This window comes from Eutrigla gurnardus (assembly GCF_963514095.1).
Source record: "Eutrigla gurnardus genome assembly, chromosome: 8".
In the NCBI taxonomy this organism is placed as follows: domain Eukaryota; kingdom Metazoa; phylum Chordata; class Actinopteri; order Perciformes; family Triglidae; genus Eutrigla; species Eutrigla gurnardus.
Genome location: NC_139922.1, coordinates 11,764,122 through 11,784,324, shown reverse-complemented (window position 1 = coordinate 11,784,324; position 20,203 = coordinate 11,764,122). Strand labels below are relative to the sequence as shown.

The window sequence follows — 20,203 nt, the reverse complement described above, 5'->3', positions numbered from 1 at the left end:
TCCCAAATATAGAAATGTAATCTGCTGTCGGGCTGTGGGTTTCAAGCGAGAGAAAGAGGAGGGGGGAGGTGGAGATGGAGGGAGGGAGGTCCTGAGGCAGACCTTTGTTGTGCTCTCAAATACAGATCTATCTACATTGACTCCATTCTCTATTTCATGTCTCGATATGATATAATATGTGATAATGTAACTTTTTTAAATAGCAGATTTTGCACATGCAAGCAAAAACCAAATCCTCCCTCTCCCTCTATTGCTTTTCTCGTCCTGCTTCACGTTTCTCTCCCTCTGTCTAGCGGCAGCAGTCTCCTTTATTCATGAATCCGTTGTTTTAGGCTGTGTCTAAAAAAGGCTAGTAGGCAAAGCACAGATTGTGAACTTCTGGAAGATCAGTAAGACAAAAATATACTGGAAACTTGAATTCATGAATAGTTCAATGTTTTGTGAAATACACTTATTGACTTTCTTGTCACTTTCTTGCCAAGAGAGGGGAAAAGATTGATAGCACTACACTAAATATCAAGCTAGAACTAGCTTAGCTTTGCATAGAGATACGTGAAACATACATATAAGATTTGTTATGTTAAATACTGAGTTTTAGAGGTGCTGGTAGGCAGACTCTTGACAAGAGAGCTAATAGCTTGTGTCTCCAAATTTGGTTGTCCATTAAACAAAAAAGGAATGTTTTCTCGTAGGCAGCAGGACTTGCTTTAGGTCTTTTCAAAAACATTTCAATTTGATTGAGCAATTCCTGTCGTCTGTTGCGTTTCAGTTCTGATTACTGTTTCTAAACCATGACAGTTGTACTACTTGAAAACAGCTTGTTGTGTTGTTATAATTATTATTATTTGAATCTGTCACATGTTATTTCATGTTAAGATTGAGTTTTTGGAATCATTGTTCTATATTGTTCTTTCCTCATTATTGGCTGAATGGCAGAAAAAAACCTGCAGTCCCATCACCTGCTGAAAAGCATGAAATCCAGTGGATTCATAATTGTATATGGGTGTTATTTTTAGCTTTCGAAATACTTTACTTTGGGCTGTTTTGTGTTTTTCTTGAAAATGCAATTTTGGGAACTTTGTTTTTTTGTTGTCATTGATTATTCTGGTCCAAGATAACTGACAGCATCACCTCCGGCAGGTATCTGGATCAAACCCAGCCGAACATCCAGGATGAGGGAGAAGAGGGCTGACTTTGTGGCAGGATGTCTGGGAGGAAGGGTAATCGCAGCTGGTGGTCTAGGTAAGCACCTCAATTACATTCCCTGTTTCAGTGTGTTCTTTTCTGTAAATAAAATGCAACACTGTGATTTGACCTAAAAAGGAAAGAAAGGGAGGAGAGACAGAACAACAATCCGCTTCATACTGTGATTGATTTCAAATGTTGCAGCCCTTTTTGTCTGCTAATGCAACTGACAACTCACACTGGGGTATGTGATGTTGTCGAGTAATCTGATCAGTTGTCAGGTTAAGTGTTTATCCTGCGATTTGAAGAAAAAAGCTCTTCAGTTATACTGATTCTTAAACTTCCATCCTGTTTAATCTCCACTGCTGTGGAGATAAGTAAATAAGGGTTGCCAAAAATCAGGCCAGGGTCATGTGATGGACAAACTGAAGAGTCAGTAGGCTAGTTTTCCATCCTTTGTTAGTAAAAGAGGGGAAAAACCCAGTTTTACAGCAAAGATGGAAACACAGTCAAGCTGTTAATCAATCTGCTGCGATAATCTAATTATAGACAATCTTGGATGGGATGACAAACAGCCACACTTTAAGCTCTGTCTTCATTTTCATCTCATTGACTGCAACTTGTGCAGATGTTTGCTGTTACCACGGACAGAATTACAAACACCTGCCAAAGTACTCATAGCGGTCTCTGGTTTAGTTTCACTACTGTGGGTGTCTCCACGGCCACGTTTCGCCACCATGATATGGATTCACAGACTCACAAGTTGAAAACTACCAGCATCGCTATTGTAGATGGTAGCCAGATTTTAGGAATTGAGTGGGTCAGCTCAAGACTTCCTGCAACTCTGTTTTGAAAAATATCGATCAGATAATGAAGTGGATAGATCACAACGCTGTTTTAATAATTAAACTGAAAGTAATCAATTCATAACCAATTTCTTCAAAATAATATGACCCAGTCAGTGTGGTCTGTGAGATAGCATTTAACAGCAGCACAGCCGATGGAGCTCGACCAGCTGCAAAAACATGCTAGCAGATTAGCTTGCTAATGCTATTGCTAGCTCAACCACCCCTGTTGGGCACATGGTCGTCACCTTGCAGGTCAAACAGTGCTGTGGGAATGATGGATTTTGCAGGCCAAGCCTTGAAGTTAGCATCACACTGGTTGCCTCAAGAAAAAGCAGGATTTTTCATTGGATTTGGGATTATTGCAGAAAATACGCTCTGTGGCAATAAGCATTAATGACACTTACACGTTGTGTAATCACTCGGTCACATGGCCACACACGACAGGGCTGTGAAGACAGTAAAGTCCGTGATGATGCCTCTCTTAGGAATCTTCAAAATTCACAAGAGGGGTATTTACTGAAGTTATTTCGGAGAACAAAATGTTAAAATCCCTAAATGTTGTGTACATACCTTATTTCAGGCATCTAATCAAAAACCAAATAACTTCAAGCCGAGTGAACCAGAACCAGTTTTGCCTCCAAACCCATGCAGAAGCTATTTTCTAAAAATGTATGTTTTCCAAATTCAAAGAAGACATGATGCAAAAGTGTTCACAGGCTAACCCTCATGACAAATAAACTGATCTTCAATTTGTAAAATCAGTGTATTGACCCTTTAGATCAATAACTCTTGATGATACCAAGCAAAGGCTGAAGAAGTCACCCCGTAAAAAGATGGTTGTTTCTACCGAATTACTCTAGTATATTATGACATAGTTACTGGACATATTGTTTTTATTGATATAAGATATTAAGGAATACTAACGTTTTTCATATTTAAAGGCCTACCAACTTAGAGACGGCAAATCAAACGCCACAACTGTGATCTGCCACAAACACTACACATACCATGCACATGCTCACTCACACAAACCAACACACAACACAAAACACACACAACCAAATTAATTTTTCATTAACTTTTCCATTTTCTCCTTGACTGAGCTGTATTTGTTGAAGCAAATATAGTGTGACGAGAGAATGAGCATCGCTACAAATTAATCAAAGGTCAGCGCTTGTCCTCGATGACATGCTTGTTAAGCAGATATTGACTCCTGTGTTTGTGCATCTGCATGCATCGACAAGATCACATACATTACAGCACATGCATACATACAAACTTGTGTGTTATGGAAAAACATCTATTGACAGATTCACAAGGCACATATTCCTGCACGGAGGTCTGTATATATAGACATACAAAGAATGACAGATGAACAACAGCTGTGAATCCAGCTCATAGACTAGGTCTTGTGAGGCACAGCTGGTTTACAGCACATTTCCAAACCTCTGCCTTTTGACTTGGAAATAAGGAGCAGAATACATCCACAAAGACAAAAGAGCATCTATAATTTAGTTAGACCATATGTGTGCGCACATATACAAATGTATACAGTATAGGGTATGATGGAGAGGTTTAAGCAATCTTTGCATATGTTTAACATAATTACATATTGGACTCTATATGAATGAACTCACTTGATTAGTGAGCAGAATTTTAAAGAGTCGTGGCAGTTCTAGGAATATTCAACCAAGGGAGGACACTAGGGAATAGTTGTATCCATTAATATTCAACTAATCATAGGCTCAAACATAAATTATATAAGCTACATGCATACTCATAACTGGTCAGTCTCCTATTTTGCAGAATATTAATGGTCAAGTAAGCCAACATTAACAATGACAAATATATAAGACCTTTTTCTCGGCTCATTTACAAAAGTTGAGGATGTCAAGTAGTTGAATTCTCTCAGACCACCAAATAAAATAAAAAATGCACTATGTAATTCCTGAATTCGACTCTTCTCTAAGTGAACTGAAAATTACTCATCTGAAGTATATAGTATACCATACATGCCAGTCGCCCAGTCGTATCTATGATTGGCTCATTTTAAACAGTGTAGCATTACAATCAATCTGTATCATAGACTGTATATAAGAAGTGGACGTGGCTTCGAGATTGTTTTGTGGACTCGTGTTCGGCATTTTGGCCATCACCATCTTGGAATTTTTGATAGATGAATCCGATGAACACAAGCGGCACCCTGAGCAGCGACCCTGAGCAGCGACTTGATCTGGATCCATCTGGCTTCTGGTTTGAAGCTGTTTACAAAGTTAGCCTCATAATTCAAGTAGCTTATTTAAATCGGGAGCATGGGAGCAACCGTAGCAAGGCCGTTTCAATCACAGGTTAACCACATCCTAAATCATACCCTGCTTTGGTCTATTTGACTCTCAATGGGACTATAATTGACTAAAAAAACATGTTGTATTGAAGAAGACTTGAAACTAACGATTTTTATCATGGTTAAACTGTTTGTGCCAAACACACAATCCAAAAGAATAAAAGTGAGCCAATAAACAACCAGTAATGTACGCAATCAATAAAGCGTCATAAAGCACACATAATACACCTCAAGCAACCGTGCCCTTATGCATGTTGTCTGCCCGCTTAGCAGCACTGAGTTGCTGGTAGTGATGTTCGTTATCTTCGCCAAACACACCATCCAAAAGAATAAAAGCGAGCAGCAGCACGGCTGCCGAGAGGTACGCAGCAGCATGTGTGCTGGTAGTTGCCAAACACGACGAAAACCGTTATGTGGGCAGGTGGGGGTCGGAGATGCACTCAGTTGTGTTTTTACTAGAGTAGGTAGTAGGGTGTAACATTACGTGTATTTGTGCTGGACATTTTCGGTACAGTACATTCGGTTGGATATGGGACATCCTTACGGTGCGCCCTGTGACCCAAACAGCTGTTTGTTGTTATGACTCACACGCGTAACAGAAATTCTGGAGAGAGTTTTACCTGGAAAGTTTTGGCAGTGCACTTGTGGTGTAGCACGCTAGTTGGTTTAGCCCGGGTAGAGGGTTATTTAAAGTTATTTTCTGAATTTGCTTTGCTTTTCCTATTGTAACGAAAATGCAGCTAACTGTGACCCAAACACCGACGTGTGAATTTTGTGCACCATGCCTAACAGCAGCAATGGTGGAGATTGTGAGCGAAGCTATTGTAATTTTGTTATTATTATGACACAAAATAAAGATTAAATAAATTAATTTTCAGATAAGAAAGGAACCATTTCTGTGTTTTTTAAATGTGAGGACCCGCAGGCCCAGTGAGACCGTCAGGTCATTTGGGCAGCTAACAGGCTAGCTCCCGAGATGGCTAGCCAGTCGTTTTCTGGAGAGAGAAAAAATGAATTCCTGAGATCAACCCCTCCCTCTCTGTTAGTTTTGGAGTTCTCTCAGTTTCTCTTTTATTTATGAGCAAATACATCATGTTCAAGTTCCTCTTGGCTAAATTTAAAGCAGGGCAACAGGTTTGCTGCTCCTCTCCTGCATGCTGGAAATATTTTTGTAAAGATATTTTTCTTGAAGCAAAATAGGCAATGTCATATACAAATACACGCAAAAAAACAGACAAAGAAGAAATGTCTCCCTCGTTCAAAATTGAGGTAAGGAGAGTATGTATGTTAAAGTATTACAGCATTAGGTAGTCAAATTAAGAACATTCATCTTTCAATTGCCAAGTGTAATGGGAATTTTGGATGTTTGTACTTTATAATCAGAATATTTGTCAGGCCAGACGTCGATCCGCATCTCCTCATCTGACTGTTATGCTATGACGAAAATGAATGCCTGTTTGTAGATGATATGAACATGAGTGCCACATTGACATAAGATAATTTCAGGACTATGACGCCTGTGTTCTGTAAATCTTGACCTTGCCTGTACATCTTGTCTTTGTAAGATAGGACATGATCCGTCCTTTGTCCATGGTTCCTCCTCCTTAAAAGGGAGATTGTTGTTAGACTCAGGGTCGTTCCTGCTGATTCTGAACCTTTGCATCAGAAGGCAGGGGTGAACAGTACTTTCTTCTGCAGATGAGAATACTTAGTGGAATAAACCTCGGAGAAAAAGCTGATCCTGGTTGTTGATCTTTATTGGGCAGATTCATTTTTCCACAACACAAGTAATGGGGGTGTAATCATGGTACTATATATGAGATCCTTTCAGGTGCACTGCAGGATGCCAGTGCAATTAACCACGGCCTCTATGAGTTATCAGTTTAATAGAATACATGCTTTAGGTTTTTCTGCTTTGAAGCTGCTAAACGCCATCATGGTGTATAGAGATCCAGCCTTGCACTGAGCAGTGGTGTCCAGTCGTCCCGTCTTTAACCAGTGTGTACAGCTCCCTCTCGCCATGCTGTGGTGAGTCACGGTGAATGTGTTGTGCTGCCAGTTGACCGACGAATACGCGCCTTCATATTGGCTTGTAGAACACGAACCTTAGTTACAAAGAACGAGAGGAAGCCAGTGAGACAGTGAAGAATGAGAGTACTGTGAATGACTGTGAATACTTAAAGAAGGTGTGATGCTATTTACAGCAACCACCAAACTCAACCACAAACTCTTCTGCAGGTTTTCTGTGGTTTCCTTTTGACCTAAAGTGATCGGTGATTGTCTCGCTGTCTGAAAACAGAAGCAGCGGGAGGTCAGAGTGAGGTGAAGAGAAAAGACAGAAGAATAAACACTTGGGAGCCAAGGAAAGGGTAACACTAAACAATAGAGATGGAAACTGTACAGGATGAAATCGATATTACAGCTGAAAATGCAACAGAAGAATCTGTATTTTCTTTCTGATGAAGTTGCAGCCTGTTGTTTTGAAACTGATGATGCAAACTATTCCAGGCAGCAGTTTTCATTGCAATATACAGTATATAATGATTTGTTTTCATCACACTGGTGAACGTGAGCCCTCCATGCTCCACTCACTCTTTTGCTGCATGCTTGTAGCCACACCGCTTAATTCAATTCAATTCAATTCAATTTTATTTATAGTGTCAAATCACAACAGAAGTCATCTCAGGACACTTAACACATTGAGCAGGACTAGAATACGCTCAAAATTTCAAGAGTCAACACAATTTCAAATTCCCAACATCGCCCAGGGGCAAGCGTTACAGCGACAGTGGCGAGAAAAAACTGCCTTAATAGGCTTTTAGGCAGAAATCTCGTGCAGCCCAGGCCCTTGGGTTCCAACTGCATTTGGTGTTGGTAGTATGGTAGTAGTAGCATTAACTTTAGTGGTGGTATTAACAGAAGCAATAGTAACAACAGTTACTTACTTCACTTGCTGCTGTCATTTAGCATTTTACACGCCACCCCTCATAAGCACATCACGACTCTAATCACCACGATGTCTCCATGTGTGATAAAGATTATGGCAAACTTGTCTGTATCAGTGGAAATATCCTGCGTGTGGGAGGTGTTTGACTCTGAGACCTCACTGTAACACATGACAGTAGCATTACTTCAAAAGGTTGGCCCGTGATAAATATTGTTAATGGAGAATGAATGTAGGCATGAGACAATCAGGTCATGATAATCCTTGCCAAAATAATTGTGATTATATGCTTAAAACCCTTAAAAATGGCACTAAAACATACTTGAATCACTCTACCTTGCATTTAGTTTTACACATCACAGACAATGGTTTTCATCAGGCTCTAATTTTCACTTTTCCACCAGGATATCAAGCTAGACAGCTTTCTAAATTCACTTTCTAGGTAATGAAATTTCACCACGATTTACCTATTGTGAGTGTTTTTTTGTTGTTGTTTTGTTAATCTTATACCGTCCCATCTCTAAATGCAATTGAGGAGGAACTTGAGGCAAAATGGGGAGAATAAGACTGCAAAGTAAATTATGACAATGTATCAATAAAATAACTCATTGATTGCACTGATCCAACAGTGTTGAAGCTTAATGTTGGCGTGAGCATATCCTGCCAACTATATATATCAAACAAAAATGTTAAAATGCTGTACTGTGTGTTGCAGCTTGTGTATTGCGTGTGTGACTGTGTGCATGACAGAAAAGAGCCGGAGAAACTAAGAACTGTAGTGGAATGGAGTTTGAGAGCTGGAAGGGCAACAGAAGCAGAAGAAAGAAAGACAATTTGAGATGAGAGAAAAGAGTGAAGCCAACATAAGAACAGGAGAGTGTCCAGGAGGAGGACATGAGGAAAGAACTGGTGCTGAGCAGAGGACAGCCACAGACGTATATAAGAAGTGGACGTAGTCATCATCACGCGTTGGTTTGTGGACTACGGTCGATGTAATCTGACTGCTTTTTACAGCCAGAGGAGTCGCTCCCTGATAACTATTAGAAAGAATACAAGTTTGAGTCATTTAAGCATATGGCTTTGCGTTTCATAACCGGAGGTTACTGCCTGAGCAGGTCAGATGAGCAGGCCTTAAGAAAAGGAGAAGAAAATTGTCTCCAAGGAAGGACTAAGAATAGATAAGAAAGGAAGAAATGTGAAAAAATAGGAATTAAAAAAAAAGAAAAGACAGGAAAAAATGAGCTTAATGGAGAAAGGCAAGAGATAACACCAAAAGAATAATAGAAGTAAAGAGGAGAGGAGGAATAGAAGGGGAGCGTCTGGATGAGCAACTGACATGACGCCTGTGAATCAAAGAATCAAAGCAGCGGCAGGAAGCCTTTGAGCATGAGCAGCACAGTGTACATCTCTCTCTCTCTCTCTCTCTCTCTCTCTCTCTCTCTCTCTCTCTCTCTCTCTCTCTCTCTCTCTCTCCCCTCTCTCTGTGTGTGTGTGTGTTTGATTTGGGTATGCATGTGTGCCTTCATAATAAATGATAAAGGAGGCTTTGAAAAGGGCAACACTTTGTTCTTTAAACAGAATGGTGATAATAGTGTTCCTTGGACACGCACACCAACACCACACACTCACCAATCCATATAATTCGGATCCTCGCTGTGATGTGGATCTCCATGGAAACGGCAACAACTCGGCGTTGGCTGATGTATAATGACAGTGAGCATTGCACCTGAGGTGAGAGAGAGTGGAGAGGGAAAGAGAAACGGGGGAAGAAGAAGCAGAGCAGACCTGAGGATGCAACATGACAATATTACACCTACATTTTTAAATACGCTGTAGGTTTGACTCACTGTTATTGTGTTGCTGGAACACACACTAAATCCAGTAATGTGCATGAAATGTATATCCTGCAGCATTTGCATATAAATGAATCTGTGCTAGTTTGCGTTTCTTAATTCTGTGAAAGAACAGTGATTCAGCATAGAGCCAGAGTAGATTGACAGCTTTCACTGTAAGCTTTTCTAAATGACCAGGAGGATTTCAATGAAAATATGGATTTATTTTCTTTCTTTCACAGACATTTTTGCTTTGTTAAATCTGGGATTTAGCGGGTTGTTAGCGTTGCTGATGAGTCACAAAAAATAATTCCAAATTACGAACCTCAAATATCATTTGTCCCTTGACATTGCTTAAAATTCACCAAAACTTTGAAAAGTTAAAGTGACAATATTTCAAACATTTGCTTTTTTTCCAGGCAGCAGAGGAGTCACATCAATATTCATTTGGAGTCGTGATTCTTTCAACCGGTTGCCAATATTCACTCCACCTTCTCTATAGCTGTAGACAAAAGCTGCTTTGGGAAAAGAGTGATTATTATATCGACACCCAGATCTCTATTTAAGTATGTTAACGACAACCGGGGGAGATGGAGTCATGGGAATTCTCTGTCACATGGCTGTAGGAGGTGTTGTCTTGGATTTTAATGTCTTTACAATTCTGCGTGTGTGTGTGTTTGCGTGTGTATTGGCTCTCAGTGCAGAACAAGTGTGTGTCTCACCTTCCCTGGAGGTGATATGTGTGTGTCGTTTTTCTTTAGAAGACAAGTTGTTGATACACATTAAAAGAATGGTTTGCTTAAATCATCTTTGTCAAGTCTTGAGTACTTGTATGTTTCTGTTTGTTTTTCCAAACAGAATTACAAAGCTGGCTAATGCTGCAGCTGGAATGTAATTGCTGTCATCCTGACCTGTTCCTTTCCATTTTGCAGGTAATGAGCCGACGCCGTTGGGCACGGTGGAGAGCTACAACCCAGTGAAGCGGCGCTGGGAGTATGTGGCACCCATGCCCACCGCACGCTGCTCCTCTGCCCTCCTGCAAACGACCAGCATGCTCTTTGTCATCGGCGGCGTTGCCCAGGGACCCAGTAATGCTGTGGAAGCCCTCTGCTTACCGGAAACAGTGTGATACACACACATACACAGACACACGCTAAAAGGCATTGATATTTTATTCATGTGTGTGAATGAACATGGGATGAAAACACACAAACAGGATCCACAGATTGTTACTTTCCTACCTTTCTGTCCGAATGTGGATTCCTCATGTACACTGGGATGTAAGAAACTCTTTTTGACATTCAACAAGCGTTTTCAGCTGCAGAGACCGTTTGTGACTGGCGACGACAGAAATCTGACAGCTTTTCTACACTGGGGAAATCAGAGGAAAAAGAAAAAAACCCAGACATACATGTGGTGTATGGAGAACCAACATGCCTTTGAGCTGTTGAACATTTTTCAGAATAAAAGCAGGGTACTTTTCTGGATATTAAAGGAAGATAGGGCCATATCCGTATCAGTTCTTTGCAGCAGCATTGCTCTCCCCTGCTGTGGACACTTTTCTATGACCTTAAAGACAACGGCTGCGTTTTGGACAGTGATGTTCTGGGGAATGTGAATGTCTGGTTTTGGGTCATCTTTTTTTGTTGCATATGTGTGAAGGTTAGCACTGCTAGCAGCTGCTACCATGGTGTCATCAACAGTGGCTCATAACATGCTTTCACACAAGCAACTGCTAGTCCAAGCCCGTCCGTTTCTACAAAGATTGAAGCATTGGCCGACGTTTGACCACAGTCACTTATTTCTCGTGCAGAAAAGACTGTTGTCCAACTTGCCGGCGTCTCGCTTTGCTACGCATCCATCCACCTCAGTCACCTAGGCTCAAACGATTATTCACACTGTAGCGCCGGGACATATTACAGACCTGCTGCACACCTGCTGTGTGATACATCAACACAGATAAATAATAATCCCAACATCCACCTCCTGACAGATGATGTTCCCCATGACTTTTATGGTTGATAGCAGTACAATTTGATCTCGGCCTGTTGGTGGATAGAATGGGAAGAGCTTCTGAAGGTGCTGATACCTGGGCAACAATTTGAAGCAATATTGTTCCTCTAGGTTTATCCAGGAGGACATTTTTTTAAATTATGTATTATGTAAGGATATAATTATTTTTGCAGAATCGTGGAAGGGACTGAAACAGCCTGTTTTGGTTTATCTCCAGTGTACTATCATGATAATAGCTGTTACCTACTTGCTTAACCAGTCTTGATATTCTTTGAGTATCAAAGAGTCAATAACTGTTGCCTTAAAAGAAGACTGAAAGGTTCATAACTTGCTCAGGAAGGGAATGAATCAAAATGCCCCTTTTATTCAGTCCTGAGTCATATTCCACGTCTCCACCGTCGGCCTGTTTGTTCAGTATATTTCAAAAAACCATCACTTTGCCTAATAAATGGCTTAATATGCTACCCCCTGCAGTGTTGGGCAAGTTAGTTGAAAAATCTAGTAAATTGCAGATCACATATTACCGTTTGAAAAAAGTAATGCAATTATTTAAATAATTAGTTAACAGCCAAAAGTAATCGGTCGCATTATGTAATTCATTACCATCTTGTCTCATCCATCAGCTTGTTCAGTGGCCCGACACTTCAAACTAAGACGCTGTAGCTGCCCCTCTAGTGTCAGCTTCATTACATGCATTCAGTGTCTTTTCAAAATAAACTCCCACTGTAGGTTTACTTGCGAAACAAAACAATTTTATTGGTTAGGCTTTGGAAAAGATTGTGATTTGGGTTAAAATAAGTTGATCTGTTATGCAAAATAAGCAGGTCTACGTTTGTTATGTAACTGGCACTAAAACAGACTGATAATACTTTACATTTTATGTTTAAATAATCATAAATAAGACGATCATATATATATATAATCATAATCCCTTACACTAATTGTTACTGTTACTAGGTAACAACTGCCAAACGCTGTTCGCCGTGTTGCCTAAAAAACACTTGTGAAACATACTGAACATACAGACTTTGAGAAGTCACATCCATTGTACCTGCTGTGAATCCAAGTTGGCTGCAGCTGTTACAAACATTTCACGACCTCTCCGTCCCACAGTGGGTGAGCAACTAACGCTCGAAAAACGGGCTTGTGGTGGAGGCTGGGTTTGTTTATGCTGAGGTTAGGTGAGGCTGTGCAGTGTAGAATATTTTGTGATGGACTTGGTGACAGCAGAGGAGGTCAGGCAGGAAACAAAGGAATTGCCCAGCACAGTGTTATTCTGTCTTTCTCATCCTGCCTACTGGTAGCTGTTTTTACCCAAACCTGCCAGAGCTCAGCACCGCCAGTCCTAATATTAATATACTGTAAAAGAGTCAATTGTGACTCAGCTGGTTTGGTGGAACAACAGCCCAAAAATAATGGACTCCAGCTTAAAGTGAAACGTTTTATTGAGACACCAACTAAAGTAGTTAAATTAACATTTGGATTATTGCTCTAGCAGTTTAATTTACCTCCTCCCCTCTTCCTGGAGAGCAAAGGTAAGTTACATTGGCCTTGATAAAAATTTAAAATTCCCCAGAGTTGAGTTGATGCCGAGGTGAGTTAGGGCAGGGTGTGCTCCAACCTGATAGATGAGCCTGAGACTGCAACTGGAAAATTGAAGCCAGATTGGATCGACAGATCAGATCATTCACATATAATGATCCTTATATAAGCAATAAGCTGTTATGGTTTAGAGACGACATTCATCCATACTATTTTAAATAACTGAATAAATGTGACGGGAAAAGGACCTAAAACAGTATGTCTCCAAATCCAGTAAACTGTAAAAAGACTGGTATATATTTATAGGAGAGAGATGAGTCAGATACATACGACGGCGTATTAGGGCCACTTTAAGGGGGGGGGGGACGGAGCCGAGAAAGGTGGGCAATATTCTGAGAAAAAAATTGCAAATTTGCTAGTTTTAAAGTGGCAAATTTGCTAGGTAATTACGATGCCATCAACCGGCATTTATGATAGCTAACTTCCCATGAATGTCGCTTTTGTCTTTCTAATTAATCCATCCCAACGTGTATCAACGCTTTGCTAAGGTCCTTAGGGTGATGGCTGTTGATGGTTAGTGTTGGTTAATTTTACATGGGCCAAATTGTCATCTTATGTGTGTTTGTTGATCGGGTGGTTTGGCGTTGTCGCACGTTGGGATGGATTAATTAGAAAGATAAAAGCGACATTCATGGGAAGTTAGCTAGCAGAAATGCCAGTTGTTAGCATCTTAATAAACAAGCAAATTTGCCACTTTAAAGTAGCAAATTTGTCACTTTAAAACTGGCAAATGGGCCACTTTAAACTAGCAAATTTGCGACTTTTAATCTCGGAGTATTGCCCACCTCTCTCAGCTCCGTTTTTTTTTTTTTTTTTTTTTTCGACAGTGGCCCTAATACGCTGTCGTAGATACATCACTAATACTGTACAGGAAAAGGGAGCTATCTTTAACTCCCAATATAAGCATTGTTTCTCTCTCTCTCACACACACACACACACACACACACACACACACACACACACACACACACACACACACACATCATGCTCCACTTTATACATGTTTCTGCTCTGCATCCTGGTAGACCTTGTTAACAGAGTCGGTGAGAGAGCACTGAAGCTGCTGCAGCGCAGACGAGATGGCAGTTGACAGCTGGTTATTTCTGCTGCTGCATTGTGTGCATCTAATTGAGTGTGTTAGCAGCTCACTTATGTACCTGCAGGCACACGCACACACAAGCACGCACGTTGTACACACTGTTGCTTGGAGTTGTAAGCCGGAGGGCAAGAACGCCATCAATCACTCACACGCTTCCATCTATCAAAAGCTCGGCGAGAACACGGAGATCATGTTGTCTATAAAGATCTCTGACCAGCCTTGAACCAGCTGCAGTTTGTGAGACTGCGTGTGTAACGGTAGTAATTTATATCAGTGCTTACTTTTCCAAAGGAATACAAATACTAAAGAATAAATCACAATAAGGCATTAACTTAAATAGAAAACATAGACAAAACTACAAGCGAACGAATGTCTGAAGATTCTAAGTCATCCAGGCCCTCGTAGTCTTTGAACTTTATCGTCAGCAACTGGACGAGCTTTAGGTTTTTGACAAATTTTTGCCGAATTCTGGGACTTTTCCAGAGCCAGCTCCCTCTCTTTTGGTTGTCCGGTTGTTGTTTTACTTTTCCATCTCGCTGCCTCTCTGATCCCATCAGTGTTGGAGTGAAATCTCTCTACTGGTGGCAGGTTGAACAACTAGAGCAGGATGCTTCAGTGCAGGTAGCAGCTAATTACATGATGTACACTTTCAGCAGGCAATCAGCAGATGATGCTCTAGCATAATATGTTCTTACAGAACTAAAGTAGCTCAGGCGCTATCTGTTTATTCATACCGTCACACCTTCCTGACATTTCATCAGGGTGTAAGGTGTATGTCGGGGCCCATAATATTCCCTCCCTCCCTCTCTCTCTGTCTCTTGACCACACACACAGCAGGTACCGAAACATCAGTGGGCTGAACCACTACGTCTATATATTAACCAATTTAGGTGTGATCTCTGTGGTGTTGACCCCCACGGCTCCTAGCGACACCACTGGACACAAATGCTCCGTCCTGCTGGGCGCTCCAGGGCGAGCTTCAGCACAATTGTTGAAAAACGGTGCCGCACTCGACCTCGATGTCATGGAGATCGCCGTATTGTCACTCTCAGAGCCAATTAGATGGAAGGCTTAAATGCAGATGAAGAAAAATTTTTAAATTCAGAATCAATGAGTCATCTAATCAGCTATTCTGATCAGATTTAGAGAGACTACCGATAAAACTATTAAGAATGGCTGAAGAGCTGTTTGAGAACGGATATCAGCTGATTGGTGGCTGCACCTATAACCTGATCAAAATGTGTCAATAAACTTCAGCAAAGCCATCAGAAAATAACATTGAGACATTTGTTTATTCTGCATTGCCTCAAAAAGTTGCCTTGTGTATCATACCTCTCAAACATTTGTAGATACCGTATGCACCCTCTTGTCCAAGATACATTCAGGGCCCTGTTTAGTGTAGGTACACTGTGCATGGCACGCTCTGTGCCTTAATTCACACAAAAAAGGCCTACAGACTCAGGTTCTGGTAAAACAACGGGTGCATTCAGCACAGTGCAAAGATGGGCCAGAAGATGCTGAATTTACACTGTTTTCAGTTTTATGAATCCAATCCAGAACTGTGTCTTATATGGGACAATTAACAGCCTCTCCAGCTTTGTTTTTTTTTCTTGTGTGCAGGAAAACCCAGTTTCCTGGGCAACAGGGAACAGTGTTAACACCTGCAGGTAGCATCAATGTGCTGCTCTGACATTAGCATACCAATGTGTTCTTGTTTTTGTTTCCTGTTTAGGCCTGTAGTTGAAACCTATCAAACATCCCCTTGATTATTATTGATGAGGTTGTATTGTTTTATTTTTGTTGAGAATTGTTCATTATTTAGTTTGTGTCGTGGCTTGAGGTTGTGAGGTGACAGATGTGTCGTGGTGTTTTCCAGTTCTGAGCTGGGTTCCCTCAAGTGTTTGTCACTAGTGATGTGCTCTCGCAAAGCTCTGCTTCGCTCGCAAATATATTTTTAATAGAATACAGAATCTGTTTTCTGTCACCGTGTTGCTCAGATGCATAGCAGCGGTTTGTATAATACTGGGGATGAGGATTATGTGAAATCTAATATGTGGTGATTCAGTAGAGATGCCTGCAAAAGGTTATATTTAGTGTGACAAGAAAGACAATAGAGATATATTTGGAACAATGAAGCTGTTTCGTTTGTAATTTAACCTGTCGAGTGATTTAGAACCTTCTGAGTTATCAAAAATAAAATAAAATAACAGAATAAATACTTTTTTATTCTGTGAGTGAACCAAGATGCTTCAAATAATCTCTATCTCTAAACAGCGGCTTCTGTCACTGTATGAGTGTTCAAGTGTAAGTAGGTTGTGCAGACATTTTGGGAAACGCAAACCCAGAATCCCCCTCTTGTACTAATCTCTCTCACTGTGCCGTTTCCCTACAGTGATTGACATGGTAGAAACCTGGTGAACAGCGTTGTGCTCTCAGTGGATCGATATTGCCATGTGCTCTGTACTGTATGTGCAAATGTGATTTGGGAGGTTCACTGAACTGAATGAAATGTTCTGAAGGTGATAAGAAATATGAAAACACTAAACATAAAGGAAGGGTGGAGCTCGATTCCCTCAGATGGCATCTAAGGGAGTAACTAAAAAGTTAAATCCTTTGTTATGTTATAATGCTTTTCACTTTGTATTTTTATCCCTATGACGACTGTGTGATTATTTGGTTGGAGAAGATAGATTCCCACACATAGTAACTTCAAACTATGCACTTACGGTAAATCAAGGCCACACAGCACTGACCCTCAAGTCACAATGATTGGAGTCAGATATGACCTTAGTACTTGAAACATCGAACAATATTGTGTAAGAGCAAAAAAACCAACATACATACAGTTTTACACAAATTAGATCACGTCCACCGAGACAAACACATTTCTGTTTCAGCTTTTCACCAATATTGTTAGAATCACAGAAATAAAATAGGAGTAGAACAGACATCCCTCTTAAAATCGCCGTAGCAGGATGGTCAGAGTGGCGGCCATTGTTATGTGCACCGTTTCCACTGCGACTGCTGTAGGACCACGTCCACATAAGTAAACCGAATTACTGTAAATCACAAACTAAAGTGAGGTTTTGCAGTAAAGGCTAGTAGTGGAGTAACATTAGTAATGTTACCAAGCATATAACTAAAATTTAACAAATGAAGGCTTTATCTATACTTATTATCTTCAGAACTTTGTTCGCCTAATTTTCTGTAACAGGTGCATTAAAGTAGTGAAATTTGCTAACTCACTAGCTTGTTAGCTAACTGACTCCCTGGGACTTGTTTTTCTTTCGTACTCGTAAAATGAACATGGAAAACAGTTGATGTGTCATGTCTGTTCTACTTCTATTCAATTTCTGAGTAGAACACTCATTTCTAACATTTAAAGGGACACTCCACCAAATTTACCTGTGAAGATTCTCATAATAAGTACTACTAAGTCTGTGAAAACAGTTGTAAAAAGTCCTTTTAGGATTAGCTTTGATGCAGCTTGTGAGTCCCCCGACTTTATTTTTTAAGTGCAATAATAAATAGCTGGAGTGGCCCTTTAAACATCATAAAAATGTGACAGAGCTTCAAAACATGCTGATCACTTGATCCTTGCAGCCACATGCATTTCCTTTTTAATTAATAAAAATGTTTCCACGGGTATAAATTTGTTTCATGAAATCAAACCGTTAAACAGTTATATTTTCACAACCTGCCTATTCGCTACCTCTGAAACATGGTGTAATATGGTGATGAGGCCTGGAGAGGCCATTTCTAACTAAACAACTAATTTAACAGTCCATTTTAAATGATAGAAGCTAATATTGAAACAATGTTTATTCTCTTTATTTTTTGAGAGTTGAAAGAGATTGATACCACTCATGCATCATGCGTGGCACTAGAGCCTGGAGGCAATTAGTCTAGCTTAGCTAGTATGCTTGTGTGAACTCAAGAGATGTAATGTATTAATTACTTTAAAGTCGAGCTGAAACCCTCTTTCAAGATTATCTAGCTTCTACGGTGACGTTTTCTGAGTGAAACAGGATGTGGAGGCGGGGCATAACATTGGGTGGAATTTATTTGATCGTTGAAAAGATGAGCTCACAAACTTCTCTGTAATATAAAGAAATTCATTTTTGCAAATTTTTTCATACTGTACAATAGGTGAAAAATATGACCGTGGATGTGATCTAAAAGGGTTATGAGGGCATTTTTAATTTCTGCTCGACTTTAATTGAGAAGACTTGGTAGGCAGATCTTTGAAACGATTTTTCAAAAGAGAGCCAGGCTAACAGTTTCCCCCCACGTCCAGTCTTTATGCTAAGCTAAGCTAACTGCTGGCTGATTTGATCTTCTTATCTAACTACCAAAAAAGGGAGGCATTAAGCAATGCTCTCAAAAAGTCAAACTATTCCATTAATCAAGACACTTTTTAGGAATTTGCTGGCTTTGACTGGGGTCATAAATACTGTAGATGGGTACATGACAAAAATCATTACATACGAGCAGAAACCGAGACAAACTAGAAACTATGGCACAACTCCCAAATAATAGTATGATTCTAGCAACTACATTTCTGCGACATTTCCTTTTAATCACCCGCTCACACAGACAAGGATGCCGGTAATGATGTTACTTTTGTTATTATTCATTGTTATAATACAACAGTAATCATAATAATATTTGTTGTGGTTGTTGATGAATGTAATTGCTCAGTGTGACATGGTAGTGTGCTCTTAGATTGTTGGTTGAGGTGAGAAAATCCGGGGGGAAACAAGACTGAATGAGCTGAAGGATGATGGGTGATGTAATGTCTCCTCATCGAAGCCTGCCAGCCACATTGTTACACCAGTGAGGCGATCAATGGCTTTTTAAATTGATAAGAAGGGTTATAAGACATTCCTCTCTGCATAGTGAGTTGTTGATGTACTCCCTGAATGTCAATCTGCGCAATGCAACGCCATTTTTTACTCGTTGTCACACATCTTAAAGTCTAGCTGAAACATAATTTCCAGAGTCTCCATTTTCCATATGGCTACATTTCTCTGAGACAGGATAGACGGGCAGGACCAAACATTAGGTAGAATTAGGTTTGATGGTTTGATTTCAGTCACAATGCTCGATGGGTGGTGTGTTAAGTGTTTTGTAAAATTCTCATCTGTCGGATCTCTCTCTTACTTACCAGAACCAATTTAGCACGTTTCAATTCCAGTGTCAGCTGAAGCTTCATTCTCACACGGCTCATCAGTTACTTTTGATCTTACTCTGAAACAGATGCGACGTGAAATAGAGATTAAATACAAACTTAAAATACTTACAGTAAAAGTTAAATTACTAGTAGTGACAAAACCTTTTAAAAATCCACCACTTCTTATTAATAACAATAATATTTCCCTGTTTACCCCCTCGATTCGTACATATAGATCCACATCCGATCAACTAATTTAGCATTTCTTTAATATTTCGGAGTGTGATGACATGTTGTGGGTGGAGCTGTAGCCAGCGTCGGCGTGGCTGGCAGGCTTTGGTTTCAGACCGAGTTGTGGCTGTGACTCCAGTGCAGTAGTTCAGTGCCTATACTTAATGTGAGGTAGTGCCTCAACTATGAATCCTGTTCTACAATAAACTATTTTGACTTGCTGTCTGATTCCATGTGTCCTGTGTGCTTTTTTTTGTTCGTTTTTTTTCTTTCCTGCCTGACTCCAGAACCGTCTTGTGGAGGAAAAGTGAGGAAAAAGAGCAAGAGTTAATGACAGGAAAGTGCATACTTGCATCTGTTTTCATGCCAGCCTCCTCAGAGGCGTATCGGGGGCTGCTGTCAGAAAAATGTCACCGGATCCATAATAGATGAAGCTGACATCAAAACCCACTTCAAATGCAGCGCATGGATGGAGTGCTCCTATAGCGGGAGAACACATCACAGTGGTGATATCTGGATATATGACGCTGGTCAGTGTCTTTCTTCTTCCCTCTCTGTCACACAAGATGCAGTCCTCACGAGACAGCTGATGACACTACAACGGAAAACCTCCGGTTCTGGAAAGTGAAGCCGGGGCTAAAGTGCCTTCAACTTGCATTCTCTCAATTGCTAGTTTCAAATCTTCTTTAATACAGCATGATGTTCATTTAATACATTCTGGTCCCATGTAGAGTCAAATCGCTACCAATGCAGTTAGCTACTTCAACACTTGATCTTGCTTTAAAGAAGCTAACTTTGTTAACAGCTTCTCACCAGAAGTCAGGTGGATCCAGATCTTTGCTCCTTGTGTTCGTCATATCCAGCCGTTGCTCCTCTACAGTCCAAATATGGTCACGTCTTTTCATTAGTTGTAAAAAAAATCCAAGATGGTG

At 40.4% G+C, this 20,203-nt stretch overlaps 1 protein-coding gene across 1 annotated transcript in view; it reads left to right on the top strand.

Moving 5' to 3' along the window:
- klhdc8b (kelch domain containing 8B) overlaps positions 1–18,863 on the top strand; it is a 181,982-nt gene extending 163,119 nt beyond the window's left edge. The window contains exons 5-6 of the mRNA XM_084015586.1: positions 1,141–1,242; positions 10,086–18,863. Coding sequence (XP_083871712.1) covers positions 1,141–1,242; positions 10,086–10,282 — 299 coding nt within the window. The 3' untranslated portion in view covers positions 10,283–18,863. The remainder of the gene's footprint in view (positions 1–1,140; positions 1,243–10,085) is intronic.
- The last annotated feature ends 1,340 nt before the right edge of the window (positions 18,864–20,203 follow it).